At 46.0% G+C, this 19,891-nt stretch overlaps 1 protein-coding gene across 1 annotated transcript in view; it reads left to right on the plus strand.

Annotated features, from left to right (window-relative positions):
• elp4 (elongator acetyltransferase complex subunit 4) overlaps nucleotides 1-19,891 on the plus strand; it is a gene marked incomplete at its 5' end in the record, with an annotated part of 58,334 nt that overhangs the window by 2,092 nt on the left and 36,351 nt on the right. Inside the window, 6 exons of the mRNA XM_080843829.1 lie at nucleotides 1,171-1,292; nucleotides 3,394-3,525; nucleotides 4,889-5,025; nucleotides 7,629-7,713; nucleotides 14,541-14,729; nucleotides 19,696-19,804. Coding sequence (XP_080699955.1) covers nucleotides 1,171-1,292; nucleotides 3,394-3,525; nucleotides 4,889-5,025; nucleotides 7,629-7,713; nucleotides 14,541-14,729; nucleotides 19,696-19,804 — 774 coding nt within the window. The remainder of the gene's footprint in view (nucleotides 1-1,170; nucleotides 1,293-3,393; nucleotides 3,526-4,888; nucleotides 5,026-7,628; nucleotides 7,714-14,540; nucleotides 14,730-19,695; nucleotides 19,805-19,891) is intronic.

Consider the following 19,891-nt stretch of genomic DNA (forward strand, 5'->3'; position numbering starts at 1 on the left):
TTGTTTGTGCGTGTGTGCACATTACTCTATGTGATGATGGGAGGAGTGTGAAAGTGATGGGTGGGGCATGTTCCTGTATATCATAACCAAAGGGTGGAGCAAAAGAGTGTACATGATGCATCTTTGTGTTTTATGCTGTGATAGTTGCTGTGAAGAAACTGCAAAAACTAAAAGCAAAGTAAGATTCATGAGAAATTGACGCTTTGAATGAGGATGAATCTCTCTGCGGTTCAGGAAATGAAAGGGGGATTGTTTATATGTTACAGTAGAGTTAATGTTTTCTTGTCCCGAGTCATGATCTTGCACTAAAGGTAATAATTCCTACATGTACAGTGTTTCTTAGGTAGGGTTGATGCCACAGATTCATGTACTCTTTGGTAAAAATCAATGTATTCATTGTTTGCAAAGATAGAGCAAAAATGCATTGTGCAGACCATGTGTGCATAGGCTTATAAATATATGAAGTGGCGGGGGTTATCATTGGTCCTTTGTTTTTCCACTTTCATTGGAAGGGTCTTTGTTAAGCTGCTGCCGGGATACGGTGAAAAGACTCCCTTTATTGTCCTTTGTAATAAAGATAAAAAATGGAATTAGGAAAGACTGTTTATCAAACTACACTTTATCTTTACAAAATAAAGTTAACAGTTGCCTTATCCAAACAAACTCTTGACACTCAGACTCATTTGCGAACATGACTCTGTTAAGGAACATTGGCCACGCTTCTTCCCTGTCTTGCTGTATCACTGGGATGTTACATAACTGAAAAACAGGAGGACATGTATTTAGCTCAGCTGGCCTCCCTGTCCTCCTATCACATTCTGACACCACCCTCTGCCAAATATGTAAAAAAAAAAAAAAAACTCTAAACCATTATGTTGACTGCTGGCAAGCCATTAAATGAATATCTGGCAGGCAGTGTGATTGCCATCAATACTGGCTTACCTTGAGTACATCTCACACCATATCTAGGTGTTGGCATGAGGCAATGTGTTCCTTTTCATCATTTTTCTGTCCATCTCAACTATAAATTTAACTTGACTATGCTTGTTAACCTACCCCTCACTGCGAATCAAAGTCTCAAACCCCCCATCACTCCTTCAGTGTAATTTGTCCGGTGTGCCGTTGTGTTGTTGCAGTGTTATTTAGTCCTGAGTCATATGTCTTTTGCAGAGGAAGACCGATATGACAGCTACTCCCGCATGCTCCTCAAGTACTTTCTGTCAGAAGGAGTGGTTTGTGGACATGAGCTCTTTGTGGCATCGGCACAGGATCACCCAGACGAGATTCTTCAGGTACCGTGTGTGTGTGTGTGCATTATTTTGTATTCATTATACTTACTTACTAGATGAGAACTTGTGCATGTGTATGTTTGAGGCAGGGAGGCCATTTGGGGTAATCATGGTGACCATACAAGTCAAGTCTTTTATTGTCAGGTGCACAGAACAACAGAGTCGGACTGGGCACTGAAATTCTTGACAGGACACAGTACCACACTACCATAACATAACAAGACATAACATAACATATAAGTACATGATAAAACATAACTTAACCATAAGTACTAAACATAAGATATACCTATGAAAGACAAATAATAGTAGACCTACTAAATAAGCAATAAATATGCAATATAGATACTAAACATAAATACACATACTAAACAGATACACATACCTACATGTCTTACACTAACTGCTAGACCTATCCTGAACATATAATACACATAATAGCCTGAACTAACCTAGGGCCTATACTAACCATGAAACCCAGAGACATAGACGCTTCACGTATGTGGGTAGAGCAATATAGTGTAGTGCAAACAGCATTGAAAGTGAGCCTGTGTAAAGTAAAGTGGTGAGTGTGAAGTGGCAAGTATAATATCGTAATTATGTAATAATAATAACCATACATAGTAAGACATTCAGTTTTTGAACTTTTCTCTCCTTTTTCCTTCAATGAAATACTACTGATATGTACTCCCAAAAACTTTGTTGCACTGATGAACATTTCTGTAGTTAGTGACGCCTCTTAGATTATCTTGATCTCTAAACCTGTTTCAAGTGCTGTGCTCTGCCACATTACTGATCAGGATCACTCCCTCCTCTCACCAATGAAGCGTACCTCGTTTAGCCCATGAAGAGCCTTTGCCTAGATACGTTTATCTACCCTCTCTCTTTCCCTCCTCTACTCTTTCATTTTCCTCACTTTTGCTTTCTTTTTTCACTCGTTCTAAATGTTCTCTTCTCTCACTCTCTTCCTCTCTTTCATGCATGGTCAGTTGCTCTTATTAGCTCATTTTCTTCCCTCTGCTTTCTTTTTGTGCTTTAAATCCCGTCTCTTTCCTCTCCCCTTCCCCTTCACTGCCTTTCTTCCTCTTCTTCTTTCCCTCTCTCTCTTCTCCCCCTTGTGGGAGCCCCTCTCCCCCTCCTTCCTTTCATCTGTAGTCACAGTTATAAAGAGCGGGCCCCTGAGGGCCGTTTCAGGTGAGCGTGTGACCAGCTCGGGGACTCACCTCCGCGCTCTAACAGGCATTACCTTAATGACACCGGACAGGAGCGCGTCCAGCGCCACCGTGTGATTGGCCCCCTGTCACACGAAGGTTAATGAGGGCCCCGCTGCCGCTCGTGAAAGAAAAAAAGAAATGAAAAAAAAAAAGAATAACAGGCCCCCTTGCTAATTTGAGGTGTTATTTGGGAGTCAGTCACTTGTTTTTGTGTTATCGCCTGGGTTTGGTGAAGATTCTCTGGGGTGTGTGTGTGTGTGAGTGTGTGTGAGCGGCTGCCTTCTCTTTCTCTTAATTTCATCTGGTTTGTTGAGTTGTTGTTTATTTTTTTCACCTCCTTGCCTGTTGCAGACAGCTTTGTTAGCACCGTGGGGCCTCGTGCAGATTTCCCCTCATTTGTAACAGAGACAGTACGCAGAGTGCCAGCCTAATTGATTTGTGTTTCTCCGTGCGCCTTCAGGGACACCCGAATGGCATTTTTCTCGCAAGCAAAACAATAATTACACCTGCTGCATGGTTTTCTGTAAAGCGCTATTGCGTTACCAAGCCATTTTAGTGTTAATAGTTGTGAGTATAATTGAATGTAAAGATATAGATGTTTTGACAGTGTGTAAGTGCATGGATACTTTCAATTGGATTTGAAATACATTCATTATCATTTTAATTGCACTTTTCTTATCATGTCCACACTTGCCTCTTGTAATTGTCATTTTTACACAGACACAAAATAAACATCCTAACTTACAAGAAGTAGAATATGTTGATGCCTGACTGAAAAGAGTGAATAAGAGACTCGGCACACTTAAAACACTTTTACTGCAAGTAATTGTATGTTGTAGTTTTTTTAAAGATTTTTTTAGCACAATGTTTGCCTTTTTTGTTCCCCACAGGAACTTCCTGCTCCAATCCTCGATGATGTCACTAGTCCTCAACCAGTTCAGGAACAAGCTCAGTCATCTGACCCAGACAATGCCGATGACATGAAAATTGCCTGGCGGTACCAGAACCTTCCAAAAGTCCAGGTAAACTTTTCAGAAATAAGAGACATAACATCCATTAAGACGCTGTTTAGGCTGCTCCCATCATCTCATGGGCTGTCTCTCTTCCCACACACGCTCTATGGCCTACGCACACACATGCCCTCCCGTTCCACTGTGAAGGGATTTGTCTGCGGTAATAAACACATCAACTCCTATCCAGATAGAACTGTGAAGGGGGCTTCACTCGCCTCTTTCACTGGCCGCTCGGATTACTCACGCTTAGCTGGTTCTAGGTGCAGCTTTAGGCCTGGGGGAGCCAGGGTTGGGTGGGGGGGTGGGAGGCCTCACTGAGCCCCATTTACCAGCAGCCTGACCCATAGCACCAGGCCTTTCTTAGCCCCCGAAATCCCCTCACAGCCCTCTCGGCTGCAGCCGCGCTCTTTCTTCCGCCCGGAGGAAATAAAGCCCCCGCCCCTCTCCTCCGGCCCCAGTAATCCATATCGCTATGGGGATTAGGGGGACACCAGTGAGTCCCCAGAGATTTTGGCACTGTGTCCTTTCAGTTCCTCTCTCTTTTTTTCTCACTGTCTCTGTCTGCCTCGCCTCTGTCAGTCTATCTCACTCGCTGTCTTTCTCGCTTCGCCTTTTACATCCCTCCATCCTTTATTCACTCTCTTTCTCTTTTTCCTATGTAGACACTTGTTCTTGGTCTTTCATTCCCCATCATACAGATACAAGTCTACAACTTCTCACCCCCCCTCCCCTTCCTCACCAGTTGCCTTTACAAAGCCCAAATAAACCCAGGGGAGGATTTGCATCTAAAATCAGAACCTCCCTTCCTTATCCTCTCCTCTTGCCCAATCTCCTCCTCAATGGAGACATCAGATCAGAGTTCAGCCAGTCAAGGCCCATGCTGAAGTGTTAGGGGGGTCGACCTGGCCGACCCACAAAGCGAGGATGAGCCCCGCTCGTCAGTTTATCCGGGAAGGTTGGGGCTGGGGGCACACACACAGGGGGGTCACTGATCCCGATCAGGAGTAGATTAGTGACTCGGTTCTCAATGGAACGCGTCAGCTCATTAGAAAATCTGCCCTGGAAACTTTCTTTTTCAGAGCCGTGAAAAAACATCTGCCTCCGCCAGGATCTGGCTTTCAGAGACACAAGTGCTTGCTCTCCTTAAGAAATCGTTAAGAACATTTTAGAGTCGCATTAGAGGATTTCGAACAAATGATAATTACGGCACTGAATAATTCATTGAAAAGTTACAGTCCAAGTGATCTTTTTTTTATCTCCCTAATATGTCTGAAGAACAGCCATAAAATGAAGAGATTAAATGGCACCACATTCTTGTCATGAAGCTGTTCTCCTGCATGACCCCCCTGACCTCTGAAATGAACTCTTTCAGACTGCACTGGCGTCCTCTGCACGGTTCGGTCACTACTATGACGTCTCCAAGACGATGAGCCCGGACATGAGGCAGGCGTCCAAATGCCACACTTTCTACCTCCCTGAGCAGCCTCCAGCTGAATCAACACCAACAAGGTACTAACACCCAAAACAAGGAAAGAATACGGTTTTATTTGTGAGTTAAGTGTATGTATGGTTTTGATTGAATGAAAAACTGTCATTGCTTCTGTATTTGGAAGGTTATCAAATTACAGTTGTGACCGTTGTGGTATTCGAGTGAGCGTGACGTCTCCATCGTAAATGGTTCTAGGTATCAGTGGAATGGGAATTGTGTTCGAGCTTTACAATGTTTAGCCAGCTGATACAGTTGCAGTAAAGCTGATGTCAGACGCTGTGCGGTGGGCCATCGGGCCTGCCCTGTGAAACCAGGAGTTTGAGATTGGGCAATCCTAGCCAAACAGCGTGGTGCGTTTTGATGTGGCTTTTGGGTTGTTAGCATGTCTGACGACAAGAGGGAACGGATTTAGGAACAAACGTCTCTTTGCATTAGCGCAAAAAAACAAATGCAGCCGCCAGGCAAACAAGCCAATCTGGAGTTTGTCTTTTATGGGGGCCGCGCTCGCTGTGACTGTATTTGTGCAAACAGAGCTCCTTTAGACGGCAGTATTTATCCTGGCGGCTGCATTAGAGCTCCATAGTGAGGGGGTGAGTGCCTGAGCGCCGCTATTTGCACTGCCAGGTAAGTGTGTTCCTGTTCCTGCCCTCTTCCGGTGCACTAGGGATGGACTCTCTTTCCACTGTCAGCAGTCAGTGATGGATGCTGCTGCTGGATTGGTCAGATTCTGCTCGCTGGGTTCTGTGGCGACCCCCAACCCACCAGGTTACAGCAGCAGATGTCAGCCAAGACAATTAACCCAATTTGCAAATGCAGGCAAAGAAACAATATCCACTCCAGATCCCATAGTTTTATGAAATGGAGTTAAAATATGTTTATCTGCGTAATTACAGTCATTTTCACCCTTGCTCTGAATCCCAGGCGTCAGTCAGATGGACAGAGGGCCTGTTGAGAAGGAGGTGAATCCTTCCCCTCGCGCGATGACAAAAACCCCCATGTTGCTTTCCGGCCTGTTAAGTCGCTCCGTTTCCCTATGCTGAGTAATTGCCACAAATTGCTCTCCAGGTGACGTCGGAGCCTGTTGTTTAAAAATGGGAAGTGAATGCAGTATCCCCGATGCTTCCCCGGGTGGGATCTTAATTAGCTCGCGCTCTAGCCATTATCCTCTATGGACAGCACCTTTAATCGAGCGCGCCTCGGCGGGGGCTGCGGGCATTCAGAGCGTCGCGTGCACACAATGGCACAAGTGCTGCCTATGGAAACCCCACCACCATACCCACACCCATCTCTGGTCCATACACCCCCCCAAATCTCTCACCCCTGTTTCCTCCAACATGCCTGGTTGTTGAGGAGATGAAAGGGGAAGTAGGTTTCCTTTTTTCTTGAAGGGGGAAAATATCACCTCAGACCCTTCAGTGTGGCTAGAGGGGGGGCTATTGTATCCTGCAAGGCAAGAAGTTGTTTGCCATCGGCCCCCTTTTGTAGGGTTGTGTATTTTTGTAAGAGAGTGTGTGTGTGTGTGTGTGTGTGTGTGTGTGTGTGTGTGTGTGTGTGTGTGTGTGTGTGTGTGTGTGTGTGTGTGTGTGTGTGTGTGTGTGTGTGTGTGTGTGTGTGTGTGTGTGTGTGTGTGTGAGCCAGGCAGGCAGGGGGTTGGCGGTGGGTATGTTTTTTGTGAGGCTGATATGGAATGCTCAATTGGTCGGTAATTGATGGATATCTGTGTGACTTGCTGGGCACCACAATAGGGATGCAGTCATTACTACGCCACACTCATGTGAACTAGAAATACCAGTTCCAAATAAGGGGGTAATGTTACACTAGGTGTGAAATAGGACCTGCAAATTTCCCTTTTCCCAAAGTCACATGTTACCCATCAAGGATTAAGTTGATGGTTAAAGACACCGCAGGAACATACCTTCTTAAAGCATTGTTCCGGGGGAATGTCGAAATTGTGAAATGAAACGAGTAACTTGTTACTGATGCTCAGTCAGTGTGGAGTATTTAGCCTTGAGTGTGAAGCCGCTAGGCCGTCATCAGAGAGATCTGTCCAAGTCCTTGAAAGTGGGAGAGTGGGACGAGGTGTGGAACAAGTGTTCCTTCCTGATCCCCCACAAACGCTGCACATCTTACTCCTGACTGAACATGGAAAGTGCTGTGTCACCCCGATCGGAGCCATCGCCCCGTTAATGCCGTTTAGGGCCCGGCGTCACCGCAGCGGCACCTGAGCCGTGGGGCAGGGGGAGCTGACGAAGGACGCCAGAGCTTTAATTAATTAAAGCTTTGATTTGTTATTTCATCTGCTCAAATGGCCACGGAAAAACAAAAGGTTTGCCTCCCTCATCGTTCTTTCTGCCATGCATAACACTGCATTGCAGTCATAGGAACCTCTAATCAAAGACAAACTCACGTTGTGTGTACGTGTGTGTTCCCTGCGTCAGGTTGTTTAGGTTCAGTGTTTTGTGTGTGTGTGTGTGTGTGTGTGTGTGTGTGTGTGTGTGTGTGTGTGTGTGTGTGTGTGTGTGTTTGAAGATCATTGATGTTGTTGTAGTACATTGTTGGCGTAAATTGTTTTGTTATCCCACAATCCCCCTTCACTGGTGCCCTTTCTCCCACTGCTGTGCAGCTCCATGAGTGAGTCCTACATGGCTCTACTGAAGGCCATCCAGAGGGTCATCCACCAGCAGGGCTTTGATGGCTCTGCTCCACAGGTGGGTCTTACACTGCTCTACACCCAACGCCTCATTACAGTTATTCATTCGATCACACAATGAGCAGAAAGAATATTGTAGAAGACCTGCTGAACAAATTCAAATAGGTACAGGCATTTATGACAGAGTGGGGTAGAGAAACTAGAAAAAAGGTGTCCATATCCACGTGATGTTGGGAGCAAGTGCTGGACACCGGTAGAAGTAAATGAGAAAAGGGGAAGGATGGCTGTACATCGTATTTTTTTTATTTTATTTTCACAAAAACACCGACATTTTTCAACTTACTGTCTTCATCTGGTAAATGTTGTGAATTGTGTGACTTAAATGGATACATCTGGACAGACTCTAGCACGAGTTCGATGTTAGTATGCACACCACCCCCATTCTCAGCAGAGTTTCTGCCACCGCTGTCCTGCACTCCTCTCTTGCTCCTTATTTCTTCATCCCTCCATCCTCTGGCGGTGCCATGTTGTACTCAGTCCTTTAGGGGAGATGCAAGGTCTGGGTTCTCCCCTGGGCCCTGCCTCCTCAGAGGAGAGCAGAGCAGCCCTCCATCAGCTCTGTGGTAAACAGGAGACACACACACACCACACACACACACACACACACACACACACACACACACACACAGACTCACACACACACTCACACACACACACACACACACACACACACACACACACACACACACACACACATATACACACACACACACACACACACACACACACACAAACACACACAAACCCACACATACACAGTAGACTCGCGCACACACACACACACACACACACACACACAGACTCACACACAGTCTCACACACACACACTGGCACACTGAGACCAATATGCCTGCAGTCTGCTCATGATCATTAGCCCTTGCTGAGGAGTTGGGGTGCCCCAAGAGAGGTTCCCTCGCTCTTTCCCTGTACACCCCGGCTGTGGCAGTGACCACTGGGATTGACCCTCCAGAGAGACAGCCCACTCTCCACACACACACACAGTCTTGCAAACACACACACACACACACTTACAAAACACACTCATACGCACTCATACCCAAACAACTATAATTTGTCTCATGTAACTACTGCCGTAATTTCTCAACTACTAACTGCGGTTTGAACATTAGTTTTGTAAACTTTCTGCACCCCTGCGTTTAATACTCTGATGCAGGCTGTACATGTAAAGCCAGTTTGAGATCGGGGGATATTCTTTAAACATCTGGGGCTATAGGGCCAGATGCCCAGGTCTAACATTACCCATGTCTAACGCATTTGACATGGTGCAGTTTGTGTGCAATTAGCCGAGGATGTTGCTTTGAAGGCAGTGTCCAATATAGCTATTGCCCCACGTCATGGAAAAGACTCATTCTAATGTCATCCTTTTACTGCTGGATTTCAATTAAATGTGATACAACTGACAAAAGAAAAGGCAATAGAGTGGCGGGTAGGGAATATGACATAGATGAAACTGGGATTTGGCGATGGAGTGCCAATGAGGAGAAACTAAAATGTCACACCCACGTGACATTTACCTTTATGACATGATGATGTAATGTTGAAAACAAACGTGGTTATAACACAGGTGCAGTTGCTACACAGGTTTTATAAAATGACATAAACTATTGTCATGCCGTTTATATAAAATGCAATTTGTAGTCGGGAAATTATGGGATGTTTTCTCTGAAATTGTGCGTTGCCTGTTGTAAATATATTCCATGCATACACTTAGTTAAAGGCTTTCTCTGAACGATTGAACGTAGAAAGAGTGAGGCATGAAACAACATTAGCTCCTACTCCATTTATGTGTCCTTAGGTTCATTCGACTTTAGTAAGTCATTAATTAAGGGTTTTAGCACAATACTTCTCATGTAAAAACATGTTGTGACACATCATCAACCCCAAACGTGAAAACATTGTGTAACCTAAGTATTTTACACACTGTCATCTGTGTGTAAATATATTGTTGCACAAAGTAACTACTTTGTACATGAAGTAAACTGGGACCACACAACTTAGTAAATAACGTAAATAACATTCAACTCAAACATGGTGTGTCAGATAAAAGGACTTCACTGGTTGACATCATCCTGTGTGTGTGTGTGTGTGTGTGTGTGTGTGTGTGTGTGTGTGTGTGTGTGTGTGTGTGTGTGTGTGTGTGTGTGTGTGTGTGTGTGTGTGTGTGTGTGTGTGAGATCTGATGAAGCCTGTCCCATGCACACTGGTTGTTCGCTGGTTCTCACCCCAGTCGCCCTCGCTGGCTGTCACTCACCCTGTGGATTAAATGGCTGACATCATCAAAGCGAGCCGTGCTCTGACGTGCTTTTGGCAGGGCAGTGGAATGCCCCATGGCTCAGAAAAGAACATGGGCATAGACACAAGAATCTCCAGAATGAGCACTCCAACACACCAGCACGCAGTACTCTGTTTACATTTGCCTGGCTCAGTCTTGAGCTTGGGTGATGGTGTTTAATTCAGTCTTAGTAGTGATCATGGCATGGGTGATGGTCTCTAATTCAGTCTTAGTAGTGATCATGGCATGGATGATTGTGTTTTAATCAGTCTTAGTAGTGATCATGGCATTAGTGATGTTGTTTTATTTAGTTTGAGTAGTGATCATGGCATGGGTGATGGTGTTTTAATCAGTCTTAGTAGTGATCATGGCATAGCTGATAGTGTTTAATTTAGTCTTAGTAGTGATCATGGCATGGGTGATGGTGTTTAATTCAGTCTTAGTAGTGATCATGGCATGGATGATTGTGTTTTATTCAGTCTTAGTAGTGATCATGGCATTAGTGATGGTGTTTTATTTAGTTTGAGTAGTGATCATGGCATGGGCGATGGTGTTTTAATCAGTCTTAGTAGTGATCATGGCATTAGTGATGTTGTTTTATTTAGTTTGAGTAGTGATCATGGCATGGATGATTGTGTTTTTATTCAGTCTTAGTAGTGATCATGGCATTAGTGATGTTGTTTTATTTAGTTTGAGTAGTGATCATGGCATGGGTGATGGTGTTTTAATCAGTCTTAGTAGTGATCATGGCATTAGTGATGGTGTTTTATTTAGTTTGAGTAGTGATCATGGCATGGGCGATGGTGTTTTAATCAGTCTTAGTAGTGATCATGGCATTAGTGATGGTGTTTTATTTAGTTTGAGTAGTGATCATGGCATGGGTGATGGTGTTTTAATCAGTCTTAGTAGTGATCATGGCATTAGTGATGGTGTTTTATTTAGTTTGAGTAGTGATCATGGCATGGGTGATGGTGTTTTAATCAGTCTTAGTAGTGATCATGACATGGGTGATGGTGAAGCGAGAGGAAGCTGCTGCTCTCTAACTGTTCTCTTGGAGTGTCAGTGCATGGCAGTAGGGTGGAGAGCGCTGTTCAGTGATCCTTGAGGAGCCGGCACGCTGCGGTTGCTGTTCGCTTTGGGGCTTCATGAAGGGATGGTTCACAGAGGTTGAGTCCTCTGGGGTGCTGTTGTGTGTGTGTGTGTGTGTGTGTGTGTGTGTGTGTGTGTGTGTGTGTGTGTGTTTTCATGTCGTCATGGTAACAGGCATGATGCCATCATTCCCACGCTGGCCGCCCTCTGGCCTCTGCGCTCTTAGCACCAAACGCTGACGTGACACACACACACACACACACACACACACACACACACACACACACACACTTACCCTGACTATGATTGGCTAAGGTTCACACACACACACACACACACACACACACACACGCATTTGGTGCAAACCACAAAAGAAAAATAAGGAATAGTAGTAAAGTGACTGAGAGGGGGGTGGGGGGGATGGAAACAGAAAGAGAAGAGCGTTGGGTGGAAGAGGAAAGAATGAAGGAGAGCAGGGAAAGTGGAAGAAGACTGTAGAGGAACACCCTCTTCTTGGGAAATGTTGCTGGAGCGCGGGACTCGCACTGTAACAATGAGGTTTATTTTTGTTAGATGCTGGTGATTGGCAAACAAGGGGTTTGACTCAGCAGCCCGATGGACGAGCCCCACGGGAGGACTAAAACAGCTCGTCTTGCCACCGCTCTCCTGACGGGGAGTTTGTTAAACACTCTCCATGGCTCCCTCAAGAGCTGCAAAAATCCAGTCGTAAAAAACAGAATTGGTAAAACCAATAGGACTAGGATTAAAGCTAAGCGTTAAGATGAAACGAACACATCTCATGATGCGTTGTAACGTGTTTTGGATTAGAGACAACGATAGAAGAATATGAGGAACCCTTCAAAACAGACTTCTGAACTTTGAGTTTCATAGACTCCCAAAACTGAATGGTAGAAACTTCAGGTTCAGTTAAATATTCCCACCCAGCACCAACCCTACAGCGTAACACTAAAATTGCAGTATTCCCACCAGAGAGAGTTCAGACGCTCTGGTGATCATTGTAGGCATTGGAGAAGAGAGGAGAGGAGGAGGGCACAAGCCTTACCCAGGCCCTCTTGGCCAGCAATGGCCGATTCGGTGCCAAGAATTCGCTGGCTCCCACGCCAGTAGACATTTTGGCTCTTTGGCTGACAGGTTCTTTGTGGCTCTGTCAGGCGTGGGTCCTGATTGGTCGGTGGCGTCCAATCGCGTTTGACCGCAATGTTCCGATTGACCGTGTTGTTGAATGGGCTTGCCTGGCCCGGTTGTTTGGTCGAGTCAAGTTGTTGGAGTGCTGGGTGACCTTGACTCGGAGACAAAAGACTCCACTCACCACACTAATGAAGTTATATAGTTATTCCACTCAATATTCAGATGCTCCCCAGAAATTATGCACCATATTGTTTTAAGAGAAATTAAATTAATAATTTAAAAAAAGAGTGGACCTTGTAACTGGAAATTGAAAAAAGTTGTGGAAAAAGAAAAAGTTTGCGGAAATGTACCTTGTCTAAAGAACCTTATTTTCCAATTTTGAATGGCTTGATTGGGTTTATGGAATTATGCTGGAGAAAGATTGTAATGCAGCTGTCCCTTTACAGAGAGTTTGTACTCTTTCCCTCAGGTGGTAAGAAGTGTTTTCATTAGTCCCACACTGCAAATGGTTAAAAGACAACAGTAAATGCAGTAAATCCAGAATTTGTATCTGTACATAATCAAATGATTTGGTTATACCAAGAACAAAAAGATGAAGTACTTCACAGTAGCGCCCCTTTGTAATCAAAGTGATGTGTATGCCAATGTAATGCCAGGAAATTGCTTTGATAAATATATACAGTACCAGTCAAGTTTGGACACACCTTCATATTTTTTTTTAGAAGTTTTTTCTTTACTTTTATCATTTTCTACATGGTAGATAACACTTTTTTTGTTTAGTACAGCATTCCATATGTGTTCTTTCATAGTTTAAATGTCTTCAGTATAAATCTATGATAGGTGAAAAATTCACCCTAGGTACCTCAGGACTCTGGAGCTGCATGTAAGTATATTTATTGGACAAACAACAACAACAATTGCAATTGGGCTCCCCTCCCAGCACAAGGCTGAAAGTGAAGGCAATGATTAACCCTTCGCACAAGGTTTATATAGTCAGAAGTTTAGCTTTCAGCAGGGATAACCACGTGGTGGATTTCTCACGTCCGAGTCTCCCTGTCTCGCAAGGATGGCAGTTTTGCACAAGGTCAGAAGAAGCACAGTTCCTTTCTTATCTCCTCTGGTCTAAACATGCTCTTGTTCATATGCAGACTTAGGGTGGCTTTACACGACAACGCTCCCAGGTGAAACCGACAAAATATTGTATCAGATGTGCCTTTTGTTTAGACGGCGACAGCGTTTTTGGGGCTTAAAAACGCAAAAAAATGAACCCACCCTCCAGAGTGGAAATCTTAAAAACGCTCCACCGTCGCGTTCCCGTCTATTGGGTTGAAAACGCAAAAGTGTGCTCTGAGCTGCTCATGCTGGCTATCCTCGCATACGCGTTGACATCATATCCATGTGCAGTACAGCCAAACAACAACAAACATGTCAGATTATTTCCATCAGTCTGAGATTCAAGCTGCTTTGATATCTATCCAGGAGTCATTTCAGCAAATAAGCCGAGTAATCACAGATAAAACAGAGCAGAGAAGGCGCATTAATTACACTAGGTTTCGTAGCTTGTCTGTTCTATCCCTTGTAGCCTACGTCGCTTTGGCCAAATGCGTCTGCTAAATGACTAAATGTAAATGTACACGAACACTGCAAATGTAAGTGAATGAATAAATAAATAAGCACCCAATCGCGTTAAAATAGCCATAGTGGAATAGAATGGACACATATACATCCTGCAGTACCTCCACGTCTGCACCGGTTAAGTTCAATTTCACACACTTTTGCGTCACCGTCTGCATGCAGATTTCCACCCAAAGACTCTCGTCTAAACGCGAAATAAAAAGTGGGAACGCAACGCCACTTTTGCGGTTTGCGTTCAGATCGTTGTCGTGTAAAGCTAGCCTTAGTGGCACCTAATATTGTAGTTACACACACAGAGAGAAAAGCCATGCTGCTGCTTTAATAAGCACATGATTCATACAAGGAATAAATTAATACAAGGCACTAGATTATTATATTCTTAAATCATTAACAGTGTTTGGAAATAATCTCCCATCAATCTACAATGTAGAAAATAATAAAAGTAAAGAAAAAAATTCTTAAAAAGGTGTGTCCAAACTTTTGACTGGTACTGTATATACTGTATGTATTTATGTGTGTGGGTGGGTGTGTGTGTGTGTGTGTGTGTGTGTGTGTGTGTGTGTGTGTGAAACATGTAGGTCATTACTTAAACAAGATCATTGTTGTTCTTCATTCGGTTTTATTGTTATTGTGTGTGTGTGTGTGTGTGTGTGTGACAGTCTAAGATGCGTAATGTCTTGCGGCTGGGCCTCCACTCTCTGGGCTCGGTGCTTTGGGGTGACGACCTCTGCTGTAGAGAAAGCCCCGCCCACAGCCACTCCCTCACCACCTTCCTGTACGCACTCCGAGCCCTGCTGCGCTCCTCACTCTCCGTCGCCATGGTCACCGTTCCTTCTCACCTCATACAGGTACGTATGACTTACCGGCTCTCATGGCCCTGGGTAAGGTTCAGAGGGGGGCGGGGGACTGGTTCTAATAGGCCCATGGGCTACATGGCTACGTCATGATATGTTTATGTGTTTGTGTATGTGTGTGTAGATAATGGCATTACCACATGAGCCAAACTCAGCTTTTACCTACCTACCTACCCGCACTGTAAAACAGTAATCGTTCAAACAAAACAGCTACAATTGAAATTTTACGGGGAAGCTGCATGGAATGTTTTTATTATGCCTTTACTAACCTCCTCCTCTTCCACTAACCTCTTCTACTTTCCAATCGTTATTATAAGAGGAACAACACAGTGACAACTGTGACCTTTAACCTCTTCCCTGTGGCTTTGAGCAAGTTCACTTGGGTCCACTAAATCGATTGTGGCTTTGCAACCTCCCTACAGTGTCTGTGTTAGGACTTTATTCGTCACGCTTAGGATGCATGGCGTACTAAGGAGCATCCTCATTGGGGCATGATGTGGCCATTCTTTTATCTCTTGGTTCTGCTCTGAGGAGAACCAGCACTGCCGCTCTGGGCGGATGGGGTTGGGGGTGTTCAGAGTCCACAAAGATGCATGTGTTCTGATGGGGTGTGGGGGCAGTCTGGGGCTTTTACTTTAGTAGGACGTGAAAGCCAAGGGCTGCAAACCATGAGCAGCTCATCATCACTCCTGCTCCACTTGGATGGATGCACTATATAACATGTTTTTTGTCTATTTGTGTGTGTGTAGAAACTGTGTGAATGCACGGGTGTGTATGCAAGTGAGTGTGAAGAAAGCATATGTGTTTGTGTGTGTGCAAGAGTATATTGGTGTGTAGAAAGTGTGCGTGTGTGCGTGTGTGCGTGTGTGTGTGTGTGCGTGTGTGCATGTGTGTGTTTGCGAGAGTGAATTGGGGGGTGGGGGAGCTTGTAACGTCCCAGTCTGGGCCGGCCCCTCTCTGCCCCTCTCCTCTGCTCTCCTCTGCTGGGGCCCACTGGCAGACCCGGGGTCATCTGTCGGGGCATATGGCACACTGTGGCTACCACAGGGCCTCCACAGACCCAGCGGAGCCCTTCCCTCTCCCCAACCCAATCCCTCCCTCCCTCACTCCCCCACCCCCTCACCCCCAACTCTTCCCTCACAACCTCCGCATGTCACCTCCTCCCTTCCAGCCTGCCTCCAGATCTCCTCCACGCCTTACCCTCCCTCTGAGGACACCCCCCCCCCCCCCTCCCCATACAGCTTCAGCGCGCCCTCTGACCCCCATAAGCCCCTGTAATTACCCATCATGCCCGCGCTGGCGTCACGCAGGTCCCAGCGATGAGGGGTCATCCTGACTGGCAGGGAGGTATTTAAGAGTAGAAAGTGAAAGGTGTGTGGACTCATTGGACAATTGAATTCAACAAACGTGTAGCTGTAACAGTACAGCAGACTTGTCATTGCATTTATACACTCATACATTGAGTGTCAGGCATTTGACTGATATGTTTATTGGAAATTACTAACAGCTCATTTAAGGCATGCATTTTCTGTCTATATGCTTTGTCAGTTTTGTCAGTATGCGGTATTCTTATTGGAGTTTGAGTCAATGACACTGTCGAGGTTCCAATCTCTCCTGTCATCTCTGTACTATGCTGATGACTCATTGAAGTGTTTGTTTTTTTACATTGTTAGTCCTCTCCTCCATTTTTACTTAATCATTTCCAATTCCCCTGAGGTCCTGGCAGCGAGCAGGATGATAAAAAGTGATAAAGGCGTGGCCCAGTCATGCATTTTTAACCAGCGCCGCCAAGCACCAGGCTCCCTGAAAGCCTCCCTGAGTCTGACGAAAAATCTTAGCCCACCTAAAACTTTAATCAGGCTCCTGCTCAGGCTGCCACAGACCTCCACCACCACCACAGCCACTGCCTGCCACCCTGTACCACCCCCACCTGCAAGTAACCCACCCCCCCTGTCCCACTACAGGAACCCTCCACGTACAGGCCAACCAACTGCTGACCTGGGTTGGGGATGGGCAATTGAACAGCTGTCCCGGTATATGCAGGCCAACTCCCCAGGCCTTGCCATAGCTTGAGTCCCACTCAGTGGTGGTGGAGAGGGAGGGAAGGGGATCTGTGTTTATACAACTCTGTAGACCTGCTAAAATCAATTCCTTGCCAGACAGACACAAAATAAATAGTTGTGTCAGATTGTTGTGTCGTAATTGGTTTGTTTTTGCCACATTATGAAAGTACAAAATTAAGTCTGACCTCATGGTTTGTTCGCAGCTGAGGTTAACCGAGTTCAAATACATGTAAACTTTTCTCTGGCATTTATTAATAATGAAACACATTGAGGAAATACGTCTTGTTAAGCCTAAAGTCCCGCTGGAATCTGATTCCTGCGTTTAACCCCATTTCACTCACCAGCCCAAGAAGCCTCAGCTATTTGTATTGAGTCACAAAATAACTGGTCCTCCACCATGCCAGAGATACCGACCTAATGCCAGGCCTTCACTGGTTCGTGATAGTTTAGTATCAGGACTTCAGGTCTGCTCAATACTGCATGCAGTGTCGAATGAAAACCGCATGTGTGAAATGGCTTTTTTGAAAGTGTCGGTGCGTGTGTGAGTGCGGTGAGCCAACCCACCCCATCTCACGTATGTTGTTTTGAGATGAATAATTTCCCTCCCCCAAATACTGACACTGGCTTTAATTCTCTTGGCGAGACCTGACCTCAGATGTCCTCTAAGTGGCTGTGAGTGCAGGAGAGGCCCTCCTGAATGAGGCTCGAACAAAAACTAGGGCGAAAATGAGAGGAGTGCAAAGGGAGGAAAGGAGTGGGGGGTGGGGGAAGACGGGGAAAGAAAGACATGCGGGCATGAAAACTGCATTAGGCCTCGGCAGCCACCACAGGAAAGGGGGGCATGTGAAATATTTAAGAGTGGGCCAGGGATTAATTTTTCAAGGACGCTTTTCTTTCTTTCTTTCTTTCTGTCTTTCTTTTCCTCTCTCTCTCCTCTCTTATGCCATCGCTCGCTCACTCTCACTGGTATTCTCTCCCTTTACTGCCTGTTTTGTGTCGCTTCCAGTAGGGGGAGCTCTGCACTGCCTCTCAGCCCCCCCCCCCCTTTTCTTTTCTAGTTCCTTTCCCTCTCTCTCTCTTTGTAACTCTCTCTCTTTTTCTGCCCTCCCCCACCTCCTTGTCCCCTTTTCCTTGGTATGGTCTTCTCTCCATCTGTCTTGAAAGTGTGTGTGCAAGTGTATGTGCACGTGTGTGTGTGTGTGTGTGTGTGTGTGTGTGTGTGTGTGTGTGTGTGTGTGTGTGTGTGTGTGTGTGTGTGTGTGTGTGTGTGTGTGTGCATGAATATGCACATCTGCATGTGGTTATTCTGTGTGTGCTTGTCTAGATGTGTAGTACATAGGACTGCTTCGGTCATATCACTGAGGACTTAGTAGAGGGGCTGTTGAATTATTAAGAGCACCTCTCAAAGCATCCTTGCCCCATACTTGTCCCCCCGAGTTCAACAGACGGGTACTGTATAGACCAGTCATATGAATAGGGATTGGAAAACTAATAGTTTTTCTTCTGTGGAGGAGCTTTAACTTGGCAGAACTCCACCACGTAAGCCGGCTCCGATATGAAATGTAGCATCATTACATCATTCATAAAATGGGTACATTGTTGGCTGATGAGCTCGGAGGGTTTCAACCCTCGCTGAAAAGGTTTGGCCAGATTTGGGCCGTATGGCGACACTCCATGAGCCGTGCGGCGGGAGGCCGGGACAGATTTCAGACCCTGTGGAAGTCGGCGAGTCGCCGCTCTCTATCTGTGAACAATGAGGCCCTGTGTGTGTGTGTGTGTGTGTGTGTGTGTGTGTGTGTGTGTGTCACCGTGCCGAAAAGGGCTGGCTTTCGCATGAGCATGTGTAAAGGGTTCATACACAACACAGTACTAGCTTTATAACCTGTTAAAACATACATACAAGATGCATAAGACGGCATAACCGTGCTGACAGGTCTGTTTTGGGTTCTGTCTTCTGTTTGCCCTCCGGATCTCTTCGGCACTCTCCCCGTCAGTCCGGTGAGGCGCCCGAGTCCCTCCCCGAGTGTGGTGACCCTCAGTGTTCCTGCCGCTCTCTTGGTCAGCTCTGCTCGTGGCCCACTGCCTCCACACCAGCCTCCTGCCATCCTTCACCTAGGGGGCGGCGAGGGGGGCGCTGCCAAAGGGTCCACACAAAGTTCCCCTGATTGCGCCTCGGTGGCCGTTCCTGCCCACATGGCACAGTGTGTCCCGGTGAAGGCGGGCCTAGGATGCAGCGTGGGGGCATGTACCGTAGCGTGCGGTGTAGATTGTGTGTGTGTGTGTGTGTGTGTGTGTCGCCGTGTGTGGTGAGCTCGGCTCCTGGCAGGCTAGAGGGTTGAGTGGAGGGGCTCCCGGTGCCTCCCGGTGCCTAGGCGTAGCGATAATGATGACCTAATTTAATTTCGGCAGCCCAGGAGAAGCCGCCGCCTTGTCAGGAGGGGCTTAATTACCTGAGCCTGGCTCCTTGCAGTATGTCTCTCATCCCTCTCCCCCTCTCATCCCTCTCCCTCTCTCTCATCCCTCTCCCTCTCTCTCTCTCTATTTGTGTCAGGCTGCATCTTTCTATCTCTGTCTTTCTCTGTCTCTCTTTTCACTGTATTTCTTTTTGTCTCTTGATTTTTTTGTATCCTCTTTTGTATCCCTGGCTTTTGATTCATTACATGTCTGCCCTTTTCTCTTTCTGTGTCTCTCAGACTCTTGGGGTGTTGTCATCACAAATGCCTGCTCTGAAGCCAGTCTAGTTTAGAATGCACCTCGCCCACTCTATATTCCCTTATTTATTTGTAGCGCGCACACACACACACAAACACACACACACACAAACACACACGCACACACACACACACACACCTCATGTCATCCTTGTGCAATCTGTATCCCTCTCTCTCCGTTAACAGAGCCGAGTGCTAATGGGCCGTATAACCCGACTCAGCGACACGTCCATCGCTTTGGAATCATTCAGAGGCTCGGAGAAGGAGACCAACCCACTCTACAAAGACTACCATGGTGAGAGGGCACTCTTATTCATTCACTCACTCACACACACACACACACACACACACACACACACACACACACACACACACACACACA

The sequence above is a fragment of the Sprattus sprattus genome (assembly GCF_963457725.1).
Source record: "Sprattus sprattus genome assembly, chromosome: 8".
NCBI lineage: Eukaryota > Metazoa > Chordata > Actinopteri > Clupeiformes > Clupeidae > Sprattus > Sprattus sprattus.